General features: G+C 34.7%; 1 protein-coding gene across 3 annotated transcripts; it reads right to left on the reverse strand.

Annotated features, from left to right (window-relative positions):
* Positions 1 to 17001: 17001 nt before the first annotated feature.
* LOC149180117 (transmembrane protein, putative (DUF1279)) lies at positions 17002 to 19798 on the reverse strand. Of its 3 annotated transcripts, none has more exons than XM_089415902.1 (2): positions 19034 to 19798; positions 17002 to 18356 (listed from the first exon to the last, which is right to left on the reverse strand). In XM_089415902.1, the coding sequence occupies exons 1-2, from the start codon at positions 19432 to 19434 to the stop codon at positions 18332 to 18334; spliced, it is 426 nt and encodes a 141-aa protein (XP_089272028.1). In that variant the 5' UTR covers positions 19435 to 19798; the 3' UTR covers positions 17002 to 18331. The 3 variants fall into 3 exon arrangements, with proteins under 3 accessions (XP_089272028.1, XP_089272029.1, XP_089272030.1); XM_089415903.1 differs by having other exon boundaries at positions 17002 to 18341; positions 19034 to 19797; XM_089415904.1 differs by lacking the exon at positions 17002 to 18356 and adding an exon at positions 18378 to 18642 and having other exon boundaries at positions 19034 to 19797.
* Between the last annotated feature and the right edge of the window lie 680 nt (positions 19799 to 20478).

Here is a 20478-nt window from a genome sequence, read left to right on the forward strand (position 1 = left end):
TTAGAGATATACGAGATTATGTTTCTTCTTTTCTACGTAGACCATGACTAGGTATATATAGTGGTTTTCCCCTGTATTTGAGTCAGCATGTCCACCGAAAATATGTGTCTTCATATGTGAGCCGACTTGATGTAAATATTCATTTTGAGACCGACTTTAACTATTCTCTTCATTGTTTTGCAGGAAAAGTTCTTTGTGATTGGTCTTAGAGGGCTAATCTAGTCACTAGGTAAACTCATATACATTACATATATGCTCAAAAAGAGCTCTTTACACGTCTTTGACTCTTTGACTTTCCTAGACCTATGGAATGAGCAAGAAACTCATTCTTATAATTTACAAAAATAATATTTATTCTTCTTGACAAGTACAAAGATCAAAATTACATTTGTTAATACTGAACCTAGTTACACTTTCTTCAAAACTCCCTCTTAACTAGGGAGGTATTTATAATGATACTTGGTCATTCTCATTCTGAAGAATTTCTCATAAGAAGAATCAGATTAGTAACCCATATGTATAGCATCATAGTAATCAACATTGTTCATAGCAAGGCCTTGACTAACAACGATATCTCTCATAAGATCAAAGAACAATGTTGGCGAGCCCAATGACTTATAGACACCTTAGTCATTGTCTCTCAAGGTACATACCCACTCGGGTGTTCACTAAGTATGACCTTCTAGGACTATTCTTGTCTTGGGTTCCCAACCCTCAAAGAATATCGGTCCTCTTGCCTACTCTTGTCTTGGATGACCTACACATCCTCAAAGAGTATCGGATGCCAAATGATTACCCAATCCTCTATTTTTTCTTCCAAAATGAAGACAAGAATGTTGTGTCTATCATGTGTCTACATTTACATTCATGGCCTTTACCTAGACTTACGATTGTTAGTCCTGGTCTAGTGCATGACATATGAAATAGAGAAACACAATTGTCACTCATTTTAAATCAGGGGTGATCTAATCCAAGTTCACTCTTGATCAGAGACCATTCAGATCTCCCTCTTAGCTAGGGACTCTTCTATACATCAACAACTTCTTTTCCATGGGTCCTTCAGTTGCTTGATCAACTTCTCTCCTTGATGTCATGAAAGCTAGTTGAGCTTATTTCTTGTAGGGAAACAGTCATCGATCAATTTCCTCCTTAGTTCGTCATGTCATTTCTTTCTTCATGGAAAGTGGCCTTCTTCATATCTGGAACCTTCGTCATATGACTACTTTCTCATCATGCTTCTTCCATTCATCACATGAATGCTAGTTGTACTTGTAAGTAGCCTGGCATGAGCTTATCCAGAGATTATTCAAGAAATCAAATATGTCACTAAATCAAATCGTACCTAACTAGGTGGCTCTTCATCATAACATCTTTCTGTAGGTATTAGCATCCTACATTCATGTTGACACATCTCCCAAAGATATCCATTGTCAAGGGTCTACATCTTTTCCATCAAAGTCTTCATATCTTTCTGAGAGATTTTCCTAGTCAGTCTTCTTGATCTTTTTAGATGTTGATTGCCTTCATCAAGGTTGCATATCTCACGATCTCTTCTTTCCTTACACATTCCATTCCCAAGTGTATTTTAGAGTTTTCTACTCAGAGTTATGTAATTGTAGTCAAACACCTCTTATTCCATATGAGGACATTTATGTTGATTTCATCTGGTGTGACTTATGTCTTTCTGCATCCTTTCAGGGGAGGAGATCATTTTCCTTCAATCGTGCTTCTCAAGATAGAAGTATTGATCTGCAACCATGAGATGACATTATAAAACTTAAATACAAGTATACATACCTCATTTTACCTTTAGGTTGTCCAAGCTTCTTTCAGCAGCTTCCTTGATTGAAAGATCTTCAACCCCTTGAACTGCTCTTACGTCATCATATCATTATTCATGAACTCCACAGGTTGGAGTTTCTATTGAAACACTTGCTTCATCCCTGGATCAGTGAAGATTCCATCAGAGAATCTTGAGGATCTTAAAGATCCCTATCCAGTAGATCTTTCCCTTTTTTTGCATGATGAGCATTCTTCAAATGTTTGAGTTCTGCAAAGTTGGTGTTTACAACTTGCCTTCTTTCATAGAGGCCCTAAGTTGTTGACAGAGGCATCTTACTTATCCTCGTGATCATAGTCACTCTTGTGCCGATGTCACGAGATCTTGTTTCTAATACTTCCATAATGTTACACCACATCCTATAACATATTGTAGTCACATTCTATGCAAGATCTAGGAGCCTAGAAAGAGACTTATAAAGAGAGGCTAACTTCAAGAATTCTACTCCCTCTTATCATGGAATCCATTAAGCTCCTTCTATCCTAACCAGAAGCATGAATTTTCTTTTTTTTTTCTCCTCTATTTGATATTGTCCTTTAAGGACCATCTTTTCTTCTTCCAACTTCTTTTAAGTCTCCAATATTATCTATGTGAGAGGACTTTAAAATTTTCTTCTCATGAATTCAAAGGAGACCTATTTCAATGACTTCACCTATCTATAAGGACAAAGACTATCCTCCTTATACAAGGACCAGCATATCGATTTGTACAACAAATTCATTTAAATAAAAGATAGATCATAACCATGACAGATACTTACTTGGCACATGAAGAGGAGATCCTTACCTTGATGCTTCTTTGAATGAGATTCTTGTTAGAGAATTATTGAAAACCTCTTACCAAGACTCCTTGCACCAAGCATGACAAAAATTGCTCCAGAATATATGTTATTATGATGTTCAAAACTGCTTCATCATCTTAAATTCTAAGGCACTTTGACTCCTTATCGGGTCTTTATGATTATTGATATATGGTATTGTATTGCTGACACATAAATAGAATGTGGAGTATTAGCAGCAGTGTGTAAATATTGATCATCTCTTTATGGCACTGATACTTAGCATTGCTTGCCCATAATAGAGGAGCTCACACTTCTTTAGCCCAAGTAGATTTATCCTAGTTTTGCTTAGCAACATTATCTCCACATTGTGACTTTACCGAGGTAGTATGCAACACTTAGCATATTGTGATGTCACCAGCACTGCATGCTGCAAAAACAAGATATATTGTAAATATGAGAAACTGAACTGTGTGAGATATTTGTATTGAGGAGGTTATGTGATATTGACACCACGAAGAGAGATTATAATGCCACTGATTTGAATTCTTCTTGAGGAGATCTAAGACTATTATTGTTCTTGCAGTAGTGGCATCCCTAAATCATGTAGTAGTATAGAATATCATTGTGAGCCCGAGACATAAAGCATCCCTGTGTACTGAGATCATGTAGCATTATTGTGAAGTATCATTTGTTGTTACATTGAGCCATTCATCATTGGAAGCACCGAGACTGTGAAGTACACCTGAGAATTGCAGACCCGAGATTGCAGAGGATGATCGATCTGTGGTTTTGTAATATCATGGTTGCTTCAGCATTTGTGATATGACATAGATTTGAGTTTTGTAGTATGAACCCAAAACTGTGATTGCCAACAAGACTATGATATCTGAGATTGTTCCTTGATATGAAGATGAGATGCAACACTGTACATTTTTCAAACTCATCCTTTTGATTCGCTTAGATACAAACTTGATCCTTGAATGTCTCTTTTCTGCCCTTCCTTAGACTTTAGCACCTTAGCTCTGATACCATGTTGAAGAATCTAGGGCACATGTGGTTAATGAGATTCTTCTTTTCTGATAACTATTTGTGAGGCCTTTTTAATTTTCTTATTAGCACAATCTTCTCTTTGACATTATTAGAGTGTGTTTCTTATTTCATCAAACAGCAACCAAAAACAAAGAGACAAGAACACAAGATGTTGGCATTCTGCCAGAGCCAAAACCTCTCCCTTAGAGAGGAAAACCCACACATAATTCTTCTTATAGAGATTCCAATTGACGAATACCAAGACCATGATATTTGACCTTCTACACCACTCCAAGACCAAGACACCAATCCTCTTCTTTGTCACTAATGAGATCATCATCATCGTTGCACCACTGAGGCCATTACCACTACACCATCGAGATCTTCATTACTGCTGCAACATCATTGTTGCACCTTCACCGATGTCTTCACAATATCTCATATGAATGAGAGTTGCTTTTAGATCCACCGAGATTGTCACTGTTTCATCATAGTTGTGCCTTCCTTGATATCATAATTGCACTTCTACTGAGGTTATCACTATGTCAACGAGGTCTCTACCTTGTCTTCATCATGACTTTGATAACATGTCTTTATCAATGCACCGAGATCTGCATCGTGACCTTGTCTTCACTAGGATTATAACCGAGACCATGGTTGCCATTATGACTGTGTCTAGTATGCCGAGAGTGTCTTATTGTGGGATCACAATTATGTTGAGACAGTGATCATTACTACTATGAGGAGGCTAAGACACAGATATGCTTGATCGAATTCCTTATGACTGTAATTTCTTGCACCATGATTACACCCGAAATTGCAGAGACATTGTGTTCACTGCACCCATCTGAAATATTGTACTTTTGTACTTATTTGAAATATTGTAACCTTGTACCTTATCTGAAATACTGTACCCTGAACTTCATCCGCAATTTCAAAGATATTTGAGATCTTGTTTCTTCTCTTCTTACAATGACCCTAACTGGGTATATATAGTGGTTTGCCCCTGTATTTGAGCTAACATGTCCACCAAAAAGATTTGTCTCATATGTGAGGCGAGTGGATGTTAATATTCATTTTAAGGCCAACTTTAATTGTTCTCTTCATCGTTTTGTAAGCAGACTTCTTTGTACTTAGTCTTGAAAGGCTAATCTAGTCACTAGGTAGACTCATATACATTACATATATGTTCAAGAAGAGCTCTTTACACGTCTTTGACTCTTTGACTTTCCTAGACCTATGGAACAAGCAAGAAACTCATTCTTATAATTTATAAAAATAATATTTATTTTTCTTGACAAGTACAAAGATCAAAATTACATTTATAAATACTGAACTTAGTTACGCTTTCTTCAACATACTAGCCCTAAACCTTAAGGCTGACCTACTGAAACAACAAGACCTCCATCTAAAATACTTTAGGAATTCGATTAGCCAAGAAAAATGATGAATTTCTAAATTAGAATTGGTATCTAGAATAAGTGTGTGTACTTGTGATTAATTGGAGTATCCCCTTTTATACTTGATTGTCACTATCATGGACATGTGTTATCAAGCACAATGTTAAATGCTAGAACCTAATCAGATTGAGATCTCAAAACTATATTATGTTGCCTAGAGTAAATGCTAGTAGCTAAGTGGATTGAGATCATGAAACTATATTATGTTGTCTAGAGTAATTCAAATACAAAAATTGCTCATACATAGATCTTGAAATATATATGTATAAAGCCATATTTTGTTGTTTCAAAATTGTGGATCATGGGTTGTACAAACACAAGAAATTGCAATAGGTGTTCTTTTTGTAATTTTTAAGCAATAGCTTTGTATTCTAAGGAATACTAACAATTAAGCCGCAAATCTTTATAGTGACAATATTGTGTTACATGAAACACCAAGACTTAGTTCACATAGAGTCTCACTATGACTCCACCATGTTAAATAGATTTTGTTTAAAGTAACATTTTTCCCCATAAACTCATGCCAACATCATTATCAAAATCACAACAAAATAGCACAAAACATGCTTTTGTAATGGTATAAAATAAAATTTAATATATATATATATATATATATATATATATTCTTACTTATAAAATTCTACTCATCATAACAAAATGTCTCCCTACATGCATTTCTTACTTTATTTTACTTTCTTCTCTCTCATGTTTAGGTATTATTCTCATAGGAGAAACAAAACGTTGTATGCCCTTGAGTATTTTCTTTTTTCTCATTTATAGTCATCATGAGAAAGTGTCTCCATACATGCCTCATTATTTTCTTATCCTCTTTTTTATGTATTATTCTCATATGAGAAACAAAACGGTGTATGCCTTTCGATTATTTTCTTCTTTTTTTCTCATTTATAGTCATCATGACAAAGTGTGTCTCTACATGCCCTGCTTTCTTCTCATTTTTTTATGTATTATTCTCATATGAGTAACAAAGTGTTGTATGCCCTTCGAATATTTTCCTTTTTTTTCTCATTTATAGTCATCATAACAAAGTGTCCCCCTGCGTGCCTTCCTTTTGTCTCCTCATTTTTATGTATTATCGTCATATGAATGAAAGAACATTATATGTCCTTCAAGGATTTTCTTTTCTCATTTTTGTGTATTATTGTATTTATGAAATATGACATCCAAAAAAAATCATTAGATTTATATTGATAATGACTTTATATATTGTGTTATATGGAATATGAACATGCTACAGATAAATGTTGTCTTTCAATAGACACTACTTATGTATTATTCTCATATGAGAAACAAAATGTTGTATGTCTTTCGAGTATTTTCTTTTTTTCCTCATTTATAGTCATCATGACAAAGTGTGTCTCTACATGCCCTCCTTTCTTCTCATTTTTATGTATTATTCTCATATGCGAAACAAAGTGTTGTATGGAGTATTTTCCTTTTTTTTTCTCATTTATAGTCATCATGACAAAGTGTCTCCCTACATGCCTTCCTTTTGTCTCCTCATTTTTATGTATTATCGTCATATGAATGAAAGAACATTATATGTCCTTCAAGGATTTTCTTTTTTCTCATTTTTGTGTATTATTGTATTTATGAAATATGGCATTAAAAAAAAAATCATTAGATTTATATTGATAATGACTTTATATATTGTGTTATATGGAATATGAACATGCTACAGATAAATGTTGTCTTTCAATAGACACTACTTATGTATTATTCTCATATGAGAAACGAAACATTGTATGCCTTTAGAGTATTTTCTTTTTTTTCTCATTTATAGTCATCATGACAAAGTATGTCTCTACATGCCCTCCTTTCTTCTATTTTTTATGTATTATTCTCATATGAGAAACAAAGTGTTGTATGGAGTATTTTCCTTTTTTTTTCTCATTTATAGTCATCATGACAAAGTGTCTCCCTACATGCCTTCCTTTTGTCTCCTCATTTTTATGTATTATCATCATATGAACGAAAGAACATTATATGTCCTTAAGGATTTTCTTTTTTCTCATTTTTGTGTATTATTGTATTTATGAAATATGACATCCAAAAAAAATTCATTGGATTTATATTGATAATGACTTTGTATATTGTGTTATATGGAATATGAACATACTACAGATAAATGTTGTCTTTCATTGGACACTATTGATTATAACATTATATATTCTATTATAATTAAGACTACGTTTCCCCTTGCGAGGTTACAAGTTCAAATGCAAAGGAGTAGAATATGTGCACCTCTATATGCTTTAGAGGTCAAATCACCATGCAAAATTGTGTTCCATGTCCCATAAACAAGGGGGTCTCATACACCAATTCAATCTCTGACTTGGCTATTACTTAAAATTAGATCATTATTACTTATTTTATACGAAATATGAACATACAAAAGACAAAAGTTCTTTCTTTAAACCTATTGATAATGATACTATGTATGTGGTCTTCGCAACTATTCATATGTTGTGCATTTTCTTATCCAAAAAATTGTTGAGGCGATTGCCCAAACAAGTGTGCCATGTCTGTGGGTGGTTTTACTTCAGCAAACACCTATGCACAAAATGAACAAGATTGGGGAACACATGCTTGGAAGTATGCTCAAAATCTTGCACTAGTTGGTGCTTCAACGGAGGAAAGGACAATTATGTAGCATTACATTCTTCTTCAATGATTAGATTATTAGAAGACAAAGAAGATTAATTAATGTGGACAAAGAATCACTCTCCAAGAATCTTTTATGCCAAAATCAGTGACCAAGTTCAATTTGAAAACATCAATGGAAGACTATTAAAGTGGTGGTTTTTTTGTCTCAAAACAACACAATCAATTGAAGTGCACACTGGTGTTATGTCTTGCCCTCGAAAATCAATTACTAACTTGGGGCGTTGGTTTAAAGTTGTTGAGTCCCTATAATACTAGTGATTACCCCATTACTATTGTAGTTGCATCCCTTATTAATATTGTTGTGCCCCTATTGTCTCCATATTGTTATTACTGTGCCCCAAATAATCCCTCTATTGTTATTTTTGTGGCTTTATATTATTATTGTTAGGTCGGCTGGGTTATATTGTGACTCCTTAGACTCCTATATATAGAAAAGAGGTTTTGTCATTTGAATCATTCAAGAATTGTTCATTGTAAAGGAGGTTGACCCCTCGAAGAGGCTGAATTTTAAGGCGTTGATCTATCTTTTCTATCTTTTTCTTGAGCTGGTTTCATAACATTTGGTATCAGAGCTTTGATTCTAAGATTTCGCTGCTCCAAACAGGTCATCGTGGCATTTTCGCTATAACTTTTTTTTGCGACGTTTCAGAAGCTAAAAAAAAACCATTTGAGAAGACATCGCACTGCAGCTCAGATCTGAATTTCAAAGCTTTTCGTCCTATATTGGCAGAGATATGATCTGAGGAAGTTGGTCTTTTTGCAGACTCCTGAATTACATTCCAAACAAGTGACCTGGAGAAAATCATCATAACTTTCTCTCTGAGCATCGGATTTAAATTTCGTAAGAAGGTATAGAAAGATGACGGATTGTAGTTTCTTGTATATATTTTTCAGAGCCAAAGATCGAAACAGTGACTCGTGGCACGTCGTACAAATTCGCTCTACTGAACTAGTCTATAATCAGGTCACTGTGGGAGATTTCGCATAACTCTTCTTTGGAGAATCCAATTTGGATAAGACTGGTGGCATTGGAAAGAGGACACAGAAGGCTACTGCAGGTCACAATTTCAGAACTAGATGATTTGAATGTACATAGATACATCAGAGGCAATATCGAGCTCCTTCAAAGTGAAAAAAAGTGTGTAGATTCTTTTAAATTTTTGCTTAAAATTGGTTTGAAATTTATTTTGAAAGAATTCAAAAGGCATAGTAGAGCATTATTATCGGTAACTTATGCCCCGAGAAAAGAAAATGCAAACACCTAGTAAGGAACCTGAAAGCTCTAACATGACTCATGAAGAAGAAGAAGAAATGTTACACAATATATCAAAATTACAAGAACAAGTGCAACAAATGTCACTCGCACAAAAGCTAATAGAAACTAAGATAAAGTGCGTGGAAACTAAGATGGACGATTTGAAGATAGACATGGCAGATTTGAAAACAGATTTGACAAATTTTCTACAAGAAATACTTACTAATGGTGAAAAGGTAGTAAAGGAAACTCATGATGCGAACAAAAGAAATGTTAATCATGATATCATAGACTCTAATGTGGGATCAAACACCCACCATATTCCAAAAATCGATATGAGGAAGTTTGATGGCAAGGATCCCGCAACATGGGTATTACAAATGGAGCAATTTTTCGATCTCAATAATGTACAAAACACACAAAAGGTACGTATTGCAACTTTATATTTGGAACCAAATCAATTTGTATGGTATCAATGGCTTTGCTCTCGTAAACAATTTATCACTTGAGCAATTTTTATAGAAGAATTGATAGCACATTATGAGGATACAAAAAGCAACACTTTTTTTAGCCAATTGACAAGTCTCAAACAAAAGGGTTCAATAATGGAGCACATTGAGGAGTTCCAAAAATTGAACATAAGGGTAAAAAAATATTTCAGAGGAGCATATGATTGATGTGTTCATAGGGTCTTTAAAGGATAATATCCAACATGATGTTCGCCTTTGGGAACCTGATTCATTAAAGAAGGCATTCAGATTAGCAAGAAAAATGGAAAGCAAAATTATGGCAACCAGGAAGCATACCACTCACAACTATAAAGACGGAAGTGTTGTTGCCCCTAGTCTTCCACAACCTATAAGGTTGACACCACAACAATTGGAAGAAAAAAGAGCAAAAGGGCTTTGTTACAATTGTGATAACAAATACACTAAAGGTCATAAGTGTGCTAAGAAGAAATTATTCTACATAGATTGTGAAGAGGAAGAAGAAAATGAGCAAGAAAGGTCAAAAGAAGAGGATATACTCCAAGAACAAAGCCTAGATAAAGAAAAAATGAATCCGACCATATCTTGTAATGCATTGGCGGGAATTACCACTCCTCAAACCATCAAGATATAAGGACAAATCAAGAAGAAAAAGGTAATAGTGTTGATTGATTCAAGAAGTACCCACAATTTTATTCATTGTAAGGTAGCAAAAGAATTGAATTGCTTCTTATATCCAGCACCAGAGTGTCAAGTGATGGTTGCAAATGGAGGAACAATAAATTGCTCTGGAAAGTGCCATAATATAAAGCTATCCATGGGAGAATATGTATTGACTAGCCCAATGCTTTCCATTCCAATGGGAGGTGTTGATGTTGTACTAGGAATCCAATGGCTACAATCCTTGGGTACAATAATTTTTAATTTTCAAAAACTTTTCATGAAATTTTCTGTGGAAGGAAAGAAAGTTGAATTAAGGGGTATTGTAGGCAAACCAAGAAAGATAATCAGCTCTAACGGTATGACAAAGCTTTTAAAAAATGAACAAAAAGGTGTAATTGCACAATTATGTTCGCTAGATGTTTCCACATTGGAATCATTTATTTCTCCAGATCTCCAAAAAGTCTTGGACAATCATTCCAAGGTATTTGAGATTCCCAAAGGTCTCCCACCTATGCGTGATCATGATCATGCTATTCATCTAATTCCAGGAAGTGTTCCTCCAAACATCAAGCCATACAGATATCCCTATGCCCAAAAGAGTGAAATTGAACGTATGGTTGCAGAAATGCTAGAGGCTGGTATAATTCAACCGAGTCAAAGTTCTTTCTCTGCTCCAGTAGTATTGGTGCACAAGAAGGATGGATCATGGCGCATGTGTCCAGATTATAGGGAGCTCAACAAGCTCACTATTAAAAATAAGTTTCCCATTCCTGTCATTGATGAATTACTGGATGAATTGCATGGATCAATTTACTTCACCAAGTTGGATCTTCGTTCAGGATATCATCAAATCAGAATGAAGACTGAAGACATTCAGAAAACAACATTTAGAACTCATGAGGGTCATTATGAATTTTTGGTCATGCTTTTTGGCCTTACCAATGCACCTTCAACATTTCAAGGTTTGATGAATTCCATTTTCAAACCATTCCTTAGAAAATTTGTGTTAGTATTTTTTTATGATATACTAATCTACAGCAAGTCTTGGAAGGATCATGTTGAACATGTTGACAGAGTGTTACAACTATTAGAGGAGAAACAATTATATGCAAAAAGATCCAAATGTTTCTTTGGAGTACAAGAGGTGGAATATCTGGGTCATATTGTATCTCATGAAGGAGTTAAGGTAGACCCTAGCAAAATTAAAGCCATTAAAGAATGGAAAATCCCCACATCCATAAAGCATCTGCGAGGATTTCTCGGGTTGACAGGGTATTATCGCAAGTTTGTTAAGAATTATGGGAGAATAGCAGCACCTCTAACAGCATTATTGAAGAAAGATGCATTTTCATGGACTCCAAAAGCAACAAAGGCCTTCAAACATCTTAAAGAGGCAATGTGCCAAGCACCGGTCTTAGCTACACCGGACTTCACAAAAACCTTTATTGTCGAATGTGATGCTTTAGGAAATGGAATTGGTGCTATTTTAATGCAAGATGAAAGACCCATTGCTTTTGAAAGTCGCCCAATCAAGGGAAAGTTTTTACACAAAGCTATTTATGAGAAGGAAATGTTGGCAATACTCCATGCACTTAAGAAATGGCGGCCCTACCTAATGGGAAGACACTTCAAGGTAAAAACGGATCATGATAGCCTTAAATACTTTTTAGAACAAAGATTATCCTCTGAAGAGCAACAAAAGTGGGTCACAAAAATGTTGGGTTATGACTTTGAAATCATCTACAAAAAAGGGAAGCAAAATGTGGTGGCAGATGCACTCTCAAGAAAGGATGAGGATGTAGAAGCATTGTTGTGCGCCATTTCTATTATCCAACCAGATTGGATAAACGAAACAAGGGAGGAATGGAAGAATGACGAAGAAGTTTGGGCACTTATTCGAAAGTTACAACAGGATTCCAGTACGTCTGATACATTTAGCTGGCAAAATAATTCATTATGGTACAAAGATCGCTTATACCTCTGTAAGAATTCCCAGCTAAAACAAAAGATTCTTATGGAATTGCACACTTCTCCCTTAGGAGGGCACTCTGGATTTTTAAAAACTTACCACAGGGTTAAGAATGATTTTTTTGGGATGGACTTAAATCAGAGATTCAAAATATTGTGGCGGAATGTTTGGTTTGCCAACAAAATAAAGTTGAAACAATTAAGACACCGGATCTATTACAACCTTTATCCATTCCAAGCCAACGTTGGGAGGAGGTTTCAATGGATTTTATCACAAGTTTACCCAGGTCTGAGGGAAAGAGTGTCATCATGGTGGTAGTTGACAAACTTACCAAGTATGCACACTTTTGTGCATTATCACATCCATTTAAAGTCAATACAGTTTTTACTGCATTTATGGAAACAGTTCAAAAGCTACATGGAAACCCAAAGATTATTGTAAATGACAGAGATCCCATTTTCACTCGAAATTTTTGGACAGAATTATTTTCTTGTCTTGGTACTCAATTAGCTCATAGCTCATCTTATCATCCTCAATCTGATGGGCAAACTAAGATAGTAAACAAATGTTTGGAAGGATATCTTCACTGCTTTGTATCTGATAAACATACACAATGGGTCAAATGGTTGCCTCTGGCTGAATGGTGTTATAACACTTCCTTCCATACAGCAACAAAAATGACCCCATTTATGGCACTTTATGGATATCAGCCACCATCCATCACATCATATTTAAGAGAAAATTCTAAGGTTCAAGCAATAGAACATCACATTGAACATCAACAAGAAGTTCTCCAAATCTTAAAGGATAACCTCGTGGCACAGAATAGAATGAAACAACAGGCAGATCAACATCGCAGCGAAAAAAGTTTTGATGTAGGTGATTGGGTATTCCTACGGCTACAACCATATAAGCAAATGTCTCTCAAGCAAGCTAAGAAGGATAATAAATTATCACCAAAGTATTATGGTCCGTACAAAGTGTTGCAAAAGATTAGTACTATGGCATACAAATTGGAGCTCCCTGCAGCTTCTCGATTACACCCAGTTTTTCATGTTTCATGTTTAAAGAAGGTTATAGTCGACAAGCTCCCAGTTCAAACAATATTGCCAGAACTTGACGAGGAAGGAAAAATTATATTGGAACCAGAAGCAGTCGCAAAAACAAGAACTTGACAGCTACGAAATCAATCAATTTCGGAGTATCTTATCAAGTGGAAGAACTTATCCGCTGAAGATTCCACATGGAAGGATGAAAATTTTATACAGAAACATCTAGAACTACTCAAGCGTTGAGGACAACACTTTTTTGAAGGAGAGGGGCATGTTGGGTCCCTATAATACTAGTGATTACCCCATAAAGGAGGTTGCCCCCTCGAAGAAGCTGAATTTTAAGGCGTTGATCTATCTTTTTCTTGAGTTGTTGGGCTACGTTGATGCCCTCTCTATTGTGCTAGCAAATAAACCATGGACCGTCTATTAACATGATGTTTATTTTCAAGGCAAGTTTGGTCTCTACAAAGCCTATTTTCAAACCACTATCTACTCCCTGAGATAAACCAATGTTAGAAGATAGCATGAAGGATTGGACGGTGGATAGATCAATTAAGGATTTGATGGTTTTCCCGACATCTTTTATTCACAATATTTGGTGGGCAAGGAATAGTACCATGTTCCAAGACAAATCTATCCCTATTGAGATTGTTGCTAGCTTGAACACGCTATTAAGAATTTCAAATCAAAAGTAAAAGAGAAGAAACAAAGGGTGCATATCATGTCATCATTAGAAGATGGCATTGCCTAGGGTTTCTTAATGAAGCATGCTAGGGAGATCCACCCATGTGGGGTTGGCGCTACCCTATTTATAAACCACACATTATTATCATATACAGTGTTCACCTATCAAAGGAACAAATGCTTGTGCAAAACTATTTGATGCATAATGCAAATTTCTATGGAGTCAAAAAGTTCCAAATCCATGGAGAATCAAAAGTAGTAACTGACTAGATCAATAACCAAAATGGTATTTTCACCCCCCATCTATCACACATCATGTTTACTATTAAAATAGAATTTGAACAACTAGAATTATACACCTACAGACATACTTATCAAGAAATAAACACTTTGGCAAATTGAATCCATAGGAAGACAAGGCCAACTAGTGATACATGACTAGTTTGAAGGGAAATCATTCGAAGTTATCGTCATGGCGAATTAATGTATATCTCGGTTATATACTTGTTCAAAAATGTAGACTGTAAAATAGTTTTTTTGGGTTTTTTGGTTTTTTTCTCTTTCTTCCTGATAGATAGACTCAAGGATGAAGATTTATGTTGGAACTCTTGCAAGACCTACAGTCAGCACACTGTATATTTCAATAATGAAATATAATGATTTTTTCTTTGTCAACATAGAAAAAAAACAACAATTGTGCCATGTCTATGATTAAAATTATTTAGTCTCGCAAGTTTATAAGTTAAAACATAATATTAACGAGTTGTAGAATACTTGTAATTCATGTTGTTATTGCCCAATATGTAAGAATACTCTTACATTCAAGTCAATTTGTAGCACAGTTTCACACAGAATCATGTTGATGCTTTAAAAAGAAGGCAAACAATTTGTGGAGACAAATTGAAGTGATAAAGGAAAATGCTTGATATTATTCATATGTTGTACATTTTCTTATCCAAAAATTTGTTGAGAATTTATTGCCCAAACAAGTGGGCAATGTCTACGATGAGATTTCAGATTTGTTTGGTTTAGCAAGCTTATAAGTTAAAACATAATATTCACAGTCAAAGTTGTTGAATACTTGTAACTCGTATTGTCGATACACAATATGCAGGAGAACTCTTACATTCGAGTCATTTTGTCTCAAAGCATAGTTTCACTCATAATCATAAGGTCGATGCTTTAAAAAGAATGCTAACAATTTGTGGAGACAAATCCACAAATTGAAGTGATAACATAAAATACTTGATATTATTCATATCTTGTACATTTTCTTATCCAGAAATTTGTTGTCTTTATTGCCCAAACAATTGTGCCATGTCTAAGATGAGATTTGTTTGGTTTAGCAAGTTTATATGTTAAAACATATTACAATACTTGTAATTCATGTGGTTGCTGCACAATATCGTAAGGGTACTCTTACATTCAAGTCAAATTTGTATCAAAGCATAGTTTTACACATAATCATCAAGTTGCTTTGAAAAGAAGGCAAACAATTTGTGGAGACAAATTAAGTGATAAAGGAAACAATTGTCAATCTCGATGATGAACTAGTCCATGTATGGTAAATGACACACATTACTTAGATGTTGCACACTAGCAACTATTGTCTCAACCCAAAATTAGACGCATGTATATTCCTTAAAAATCCTTTGAACAATTTCATTTTGAACTCTAATAAGATCAATGATAACCACTTTCAAAATTGGGATGACCAAGGTTGTAATTTTTCCCTACGACAATGTCAATTCCAATAATGAAGTGCAATGATATACACAAAGTTGCCATTACAAGTGATAATACATGGAAGTTTTTCTTTGGGAGAACTTGTGTCAAAGAGGTGGTGTGGACTAGTACAAATGAACAACAACATTAATGGTTGTACCTACCGTAACAATTGCACCAACCAGTAGATGTCCTATATTGAAGACACGAAGTAACCAAGTTTACTGAAGAAATCATTACCAAGACTCAAAAGAAACATATAATGCTTGACGTATCTGTTTTGTATGACACTAGTTACAAATCAAGTTAGCATATGCAAAAAGAAAGTAGAGAAACCCAAACAATAATTTGGTACCAATTCCACTTGAAGGAAAGACGACCAATGCAAAGAATGAGAGGAAGAAATTCAATAACATTGCAAAATAGAAATTGAACTTCAAACCTACAGCAGGAAGGCAGAGCATTATGAATAAAGTACCTTTGTACAATTATTCTAAAGCATAGAGGACACTTGAAAGATGATTATTGGAGGCTTCATAAAAAAAAAAAAAAAAACCTAGAAGTTTGAATACACGGAACGTGAGAGAATTGTCTGTACAATTGTAGTTATGTCTCCGATATCAATCATCCATCCAAACGGCAAAGCACAAAAAGCCATTCTCCTTTCAAAATCTAAATTAGGCCAATGGGTGCTTACTATTGTGGGTTGCTCATGCTTGTGTTTTCAAATGGGGAGAGCAGCAAAGCCCTAGACGACTTCAGCGAAATACATACCCCCACCTCACAACATTTTATAGCCATTTGATTTAAATTTGAATGTTGCAAAGCTGCCACATTGATTGTGACACTCTTAGATGGGGAAGGGCCACAACATTGTTTGTAATAATCTTAATTAAGGGGAGGGCAAACTTGTCACGTTGAGATATAATTAAACAAAAATAAATAAATATCCAAAAGCACTTCTTTGTAATATTCTATGCTGATAGTCAACAAGATTTAAGATAAAAATTAATGGTCAAGTAGCACAATTTGCCCACAGTTGTTCATCCTAAACAACTACTCCTTAGGTTGGTTCACCAAAAACCAGACTTGCATGTGCGATTCAATTGCAAGGTTAAAAACATCATCTCAACAAATTATCGTAGTGCAATAGAGTTCAATGAAGTACCTTTGGATGTGTGTTGTGTATCAAGATCACTATGTAATCAACTAATAACACAGTGAACATATACAAACAGTGAACAAACATATTTGATAATGATGCAGAAAGATCCAACACCTTTCAAGCTAGTTTCAATAACGAAATCTCAAGGATTCATCACAGCCTCGAGATATTGATTTGCATTTCCTGTTTTATGACTAAAGAAGGGTAAAAAGGTGAAATTTTCTAATTGGTGCTAGAACTCTAATGATCATATTTGTGATTTCCTAATTGGTGCTAGAACTCTAATGATCATATTTGTGAATATGGTAGAACAAAAAATTGAATGCGTAGAAGTTGTACCACTGTGTGATACAACGTTATGCAAAATTGGAAAGTTCAAGGTTACTTGTTGTCTATATGGTAGAACAAAAAATTGAATGCGTAGAAGTTGTATCACTGTGTGATACAACGTTATGCAAAATTGGAAAGTTCAAGGTGTGACTTAAGCCTCATCACTTGCATAGAAAGCAATAAATCTTTGGATAACAATTCTAGCTTTTGGTGAAATAGAGGGAATCTGAATTATCCCTAGTGCCAAAGACTTGCAAGTAACATGTTGAAAGATGAAAAGATTTTTATATTTAGTTCAAATTATAATGAACATTGTCACCTTGTAAGTAACTACACTCACTCACCTATTAAGAAGAAAATGCTGAGACTACGTCTTTCAAAAGCTCAATAAATTTCCCAGCAGTAAGATTTAAGAAAATTTAAAAGCCACCTTCTTTAAGCAACAAATGCACACAACAGCTTACCCAAAGCTTTAGTTGATTCAGACAGGCTATGAAAGGATCTTCCAACAAAGCTTTTAGCCTCACTCAGATGCTTATCTCCATAATTTTAAGTCCGAACCATTTCCAAATTTTAAACACCCTGTTGAAAGTCCTGATGGAAAATTGGAAGTTTCATTTTTAGATGCTGATTTTGTTCAGGTACCATGTAATGGATCTGACATTTAAACCGTGTGATGGACAAACGAGATCCAATAATCCTAGTTCCTTCAACTCAATTTTGAAGAAACAGAATACTAAATGCTGCAGATGAGAGACTTCCTGAAATATACCATACCAATTTTTTTGTATTTGGAAAAAATGTTCATGTAGTTGATTCTATTTTCTTCAGAGATCACTCTGAAAACCAATAAAATGTTTCCCAAACTTACTATTTACAGATGACCTCAACTTAATATTAAATGGCTATAAAAGTTATAATTGTATGTAAGAGGAGAACTATGATGATTTTTTGAAATACCATGAAAAAATGAAGCCTTATATTGGTTACTGTAATTTAACAACAGAGTCCTGTACCCAGGAAAAAATCAGAATTCAGTAATACAAAAAACCGCAAGAAGAAAAAATATTTCCAAGATACTGAACACAATGACATCTAGGCTATTCACCAATGGCAAGAATTTAAAGGAAATTCGTGCTGCATCCTGTTGAACCTGAAAACCCATGGAATGATTACAATGGCACTTGAAAGTTGAAATCCACACTCTACAAACTTCTTCCGGTAAGGTTCCTCGCAGAAAATAATCGGAAATAAAAATTCAGTCCATAGAATGGTATATTCAGCAAACAAACTAACACAAAAATATGAAATACAATGTAGTATCAAAGCTAAATGAAGGAATAAGAGAGATTCATATGCACACACGTGTTGTATTAAAACCCATAATGTGAATCCAATGCTTTACAATTCGATTCACTGGGTTCCACTACAAGCGTAAACAGCTACCATCTCTTGTTCGGTGGTTGTTTTTGGTCAACCAAAATGCATAGCTTTGCAATAACCACTGTACTAAAATCTGAAAGAGAACTACCAATACCCAAATTATAAAGCATACACAGTTGACCCCTCAAATAGCCCCTTCAAAGTGTAAAAGACAGAAAGGGCTTCAAAAAATAGACAATGTCAATAAATAAGCCACTGGCCGTTTGATCCATGCAATCTCATTTGCTGTAGCCTTGACACCATCACTTAAATTGACATGATCAAACAACCAACAGCGGAAAAATAAAAATGAAAATAGAACCCAGTTTCTCTCTTATTATTGAATATTTGAACCCTAATATTCTTGGGTTAATGAAAACCCTAATGAGCCTATGTGGTGATACATAACCCCCAGATCCGTCAGCAAAACCAATGGGATTTAACTCACAGACATCATCAATCACAAATAAAACCCAAAACTCTACCTGAAGTTATCCTTGATCAGTCTCCGCCTCGCAAGAAACCTCGCAATGGGAGGCGTGAGCGCTATGGTTATGGGCACCCGCACGGGAAACAGCGCCTTATTACAGAGAACCGCCAACGCCAAGGCTCCTCCGCCAGATTTTAAAAGTTCAGAACTCTCAAGCTTCCCTTTCGTGGGTTTTTCACTCTGCATTTCTTCATTAGCTGCCCCTGAATCTTCGCCAAGAACCTCCTTGGAGTGACTTTGCAGACCGATTTTGGCAAGCAGGGACTCTACATCGACGTTATTTTCTATGGCAACGTAAAGGCCCGCTATAGAGATCGCAGAGACGGACATATGGACCCCCAAGCCGACTTTCCCGTATTTGGAAAACAGCTCTCGGAGTCGACCCTTCGTCACCATTGTAGGGCTAAATCTTTAACGGAATGTTATCGAAATTGGTATTTGAAGACCTGCCTTGAAGAAATGGAGGTTACACCTTTTCTCGTTCAATCTGAAGTACAGAAACTGCTTGTATTGGAGTATTAATATTTAGTTGATAAAACCCTGAAACAAAGGGTTTTGAGACGGTGGTTAAAGCTCTGACGGTTGATAATCATCTGACGGTTGATATCTATCTGAATATCTTCGAGGTTGAAATTGCTTTCTAAACGAAAAGATCAAACTTCTGACAAAGTATTTCAAAAGCAAGCATGGAACGATCTCTTTCTATTATTGCAATTACCAGATGCAGAAAATGATTTTTGCAGTTCCAGATGCAGAACTTCTTATACTTCAAAACAATTTTTGCAGTGTAAAAATTGTTAAATATTTTTTAGGAAAGAAATATATAAATATTATATTTAAAAAATAATTTTTAAAATTGTTTCAATGAGGCTTCTGTGATCCATATCAGGTATATAAATTTATGAGAGATTTTTCCGCATAAATCATATGAACCTCTATATTAACTAACGGCTAAATTTGATTAGGAAACGGTGAATTGAACCAGAGTAGAGACATAACCTTATTAAGTTAATATTAAAATTGATAATTAATTATGTTCTTATTAAATTAAAAGTTAAAGGGACATATGAATATAGAAGTTTTAACCATATATATTAAATATATATATTATACTTTTAAATATATATTAAAATAAATTATAAATTAAAAGTTAGTTATAAAGGTTGTTAACTAAATATATAAATATTAGAGTGATTTAAGGGTTAGAAAGCATATTTTAAATATTATTTAACATATTATTATAGATTGATTTCAAGATTAAAATAAATAAGATTAATTTGATTTGATTATTAAATTGATAGTTAGTAATATTCTTATTACCAAGGAACAAGAAGTAGATGGTTGCCTCCCGTTCCTTGATATTCTTATTTCTAAAAATTGTGATGGTTCCCTCTCCCACCGAGTGTTTCGTAAGAAAACACATACGGAGCAGTATCTTCA

Source organism: Pinus tabuliformis, chromosome 3_2, assembly GCF_031772625.1.
Source record: "Pinus tabuliformis cultivar Carrire ecotype Pingquan chromosome 3_2, CPIR1, whole genome shotgun sequence".
In the NCBI taxonomy this organism is placed as follows: Eukaryota; Viridiplantae; Streptophyta; class Pinopsida; order Pinales; family Pinaceae; genus Pinus; species Pinus tabuliformis.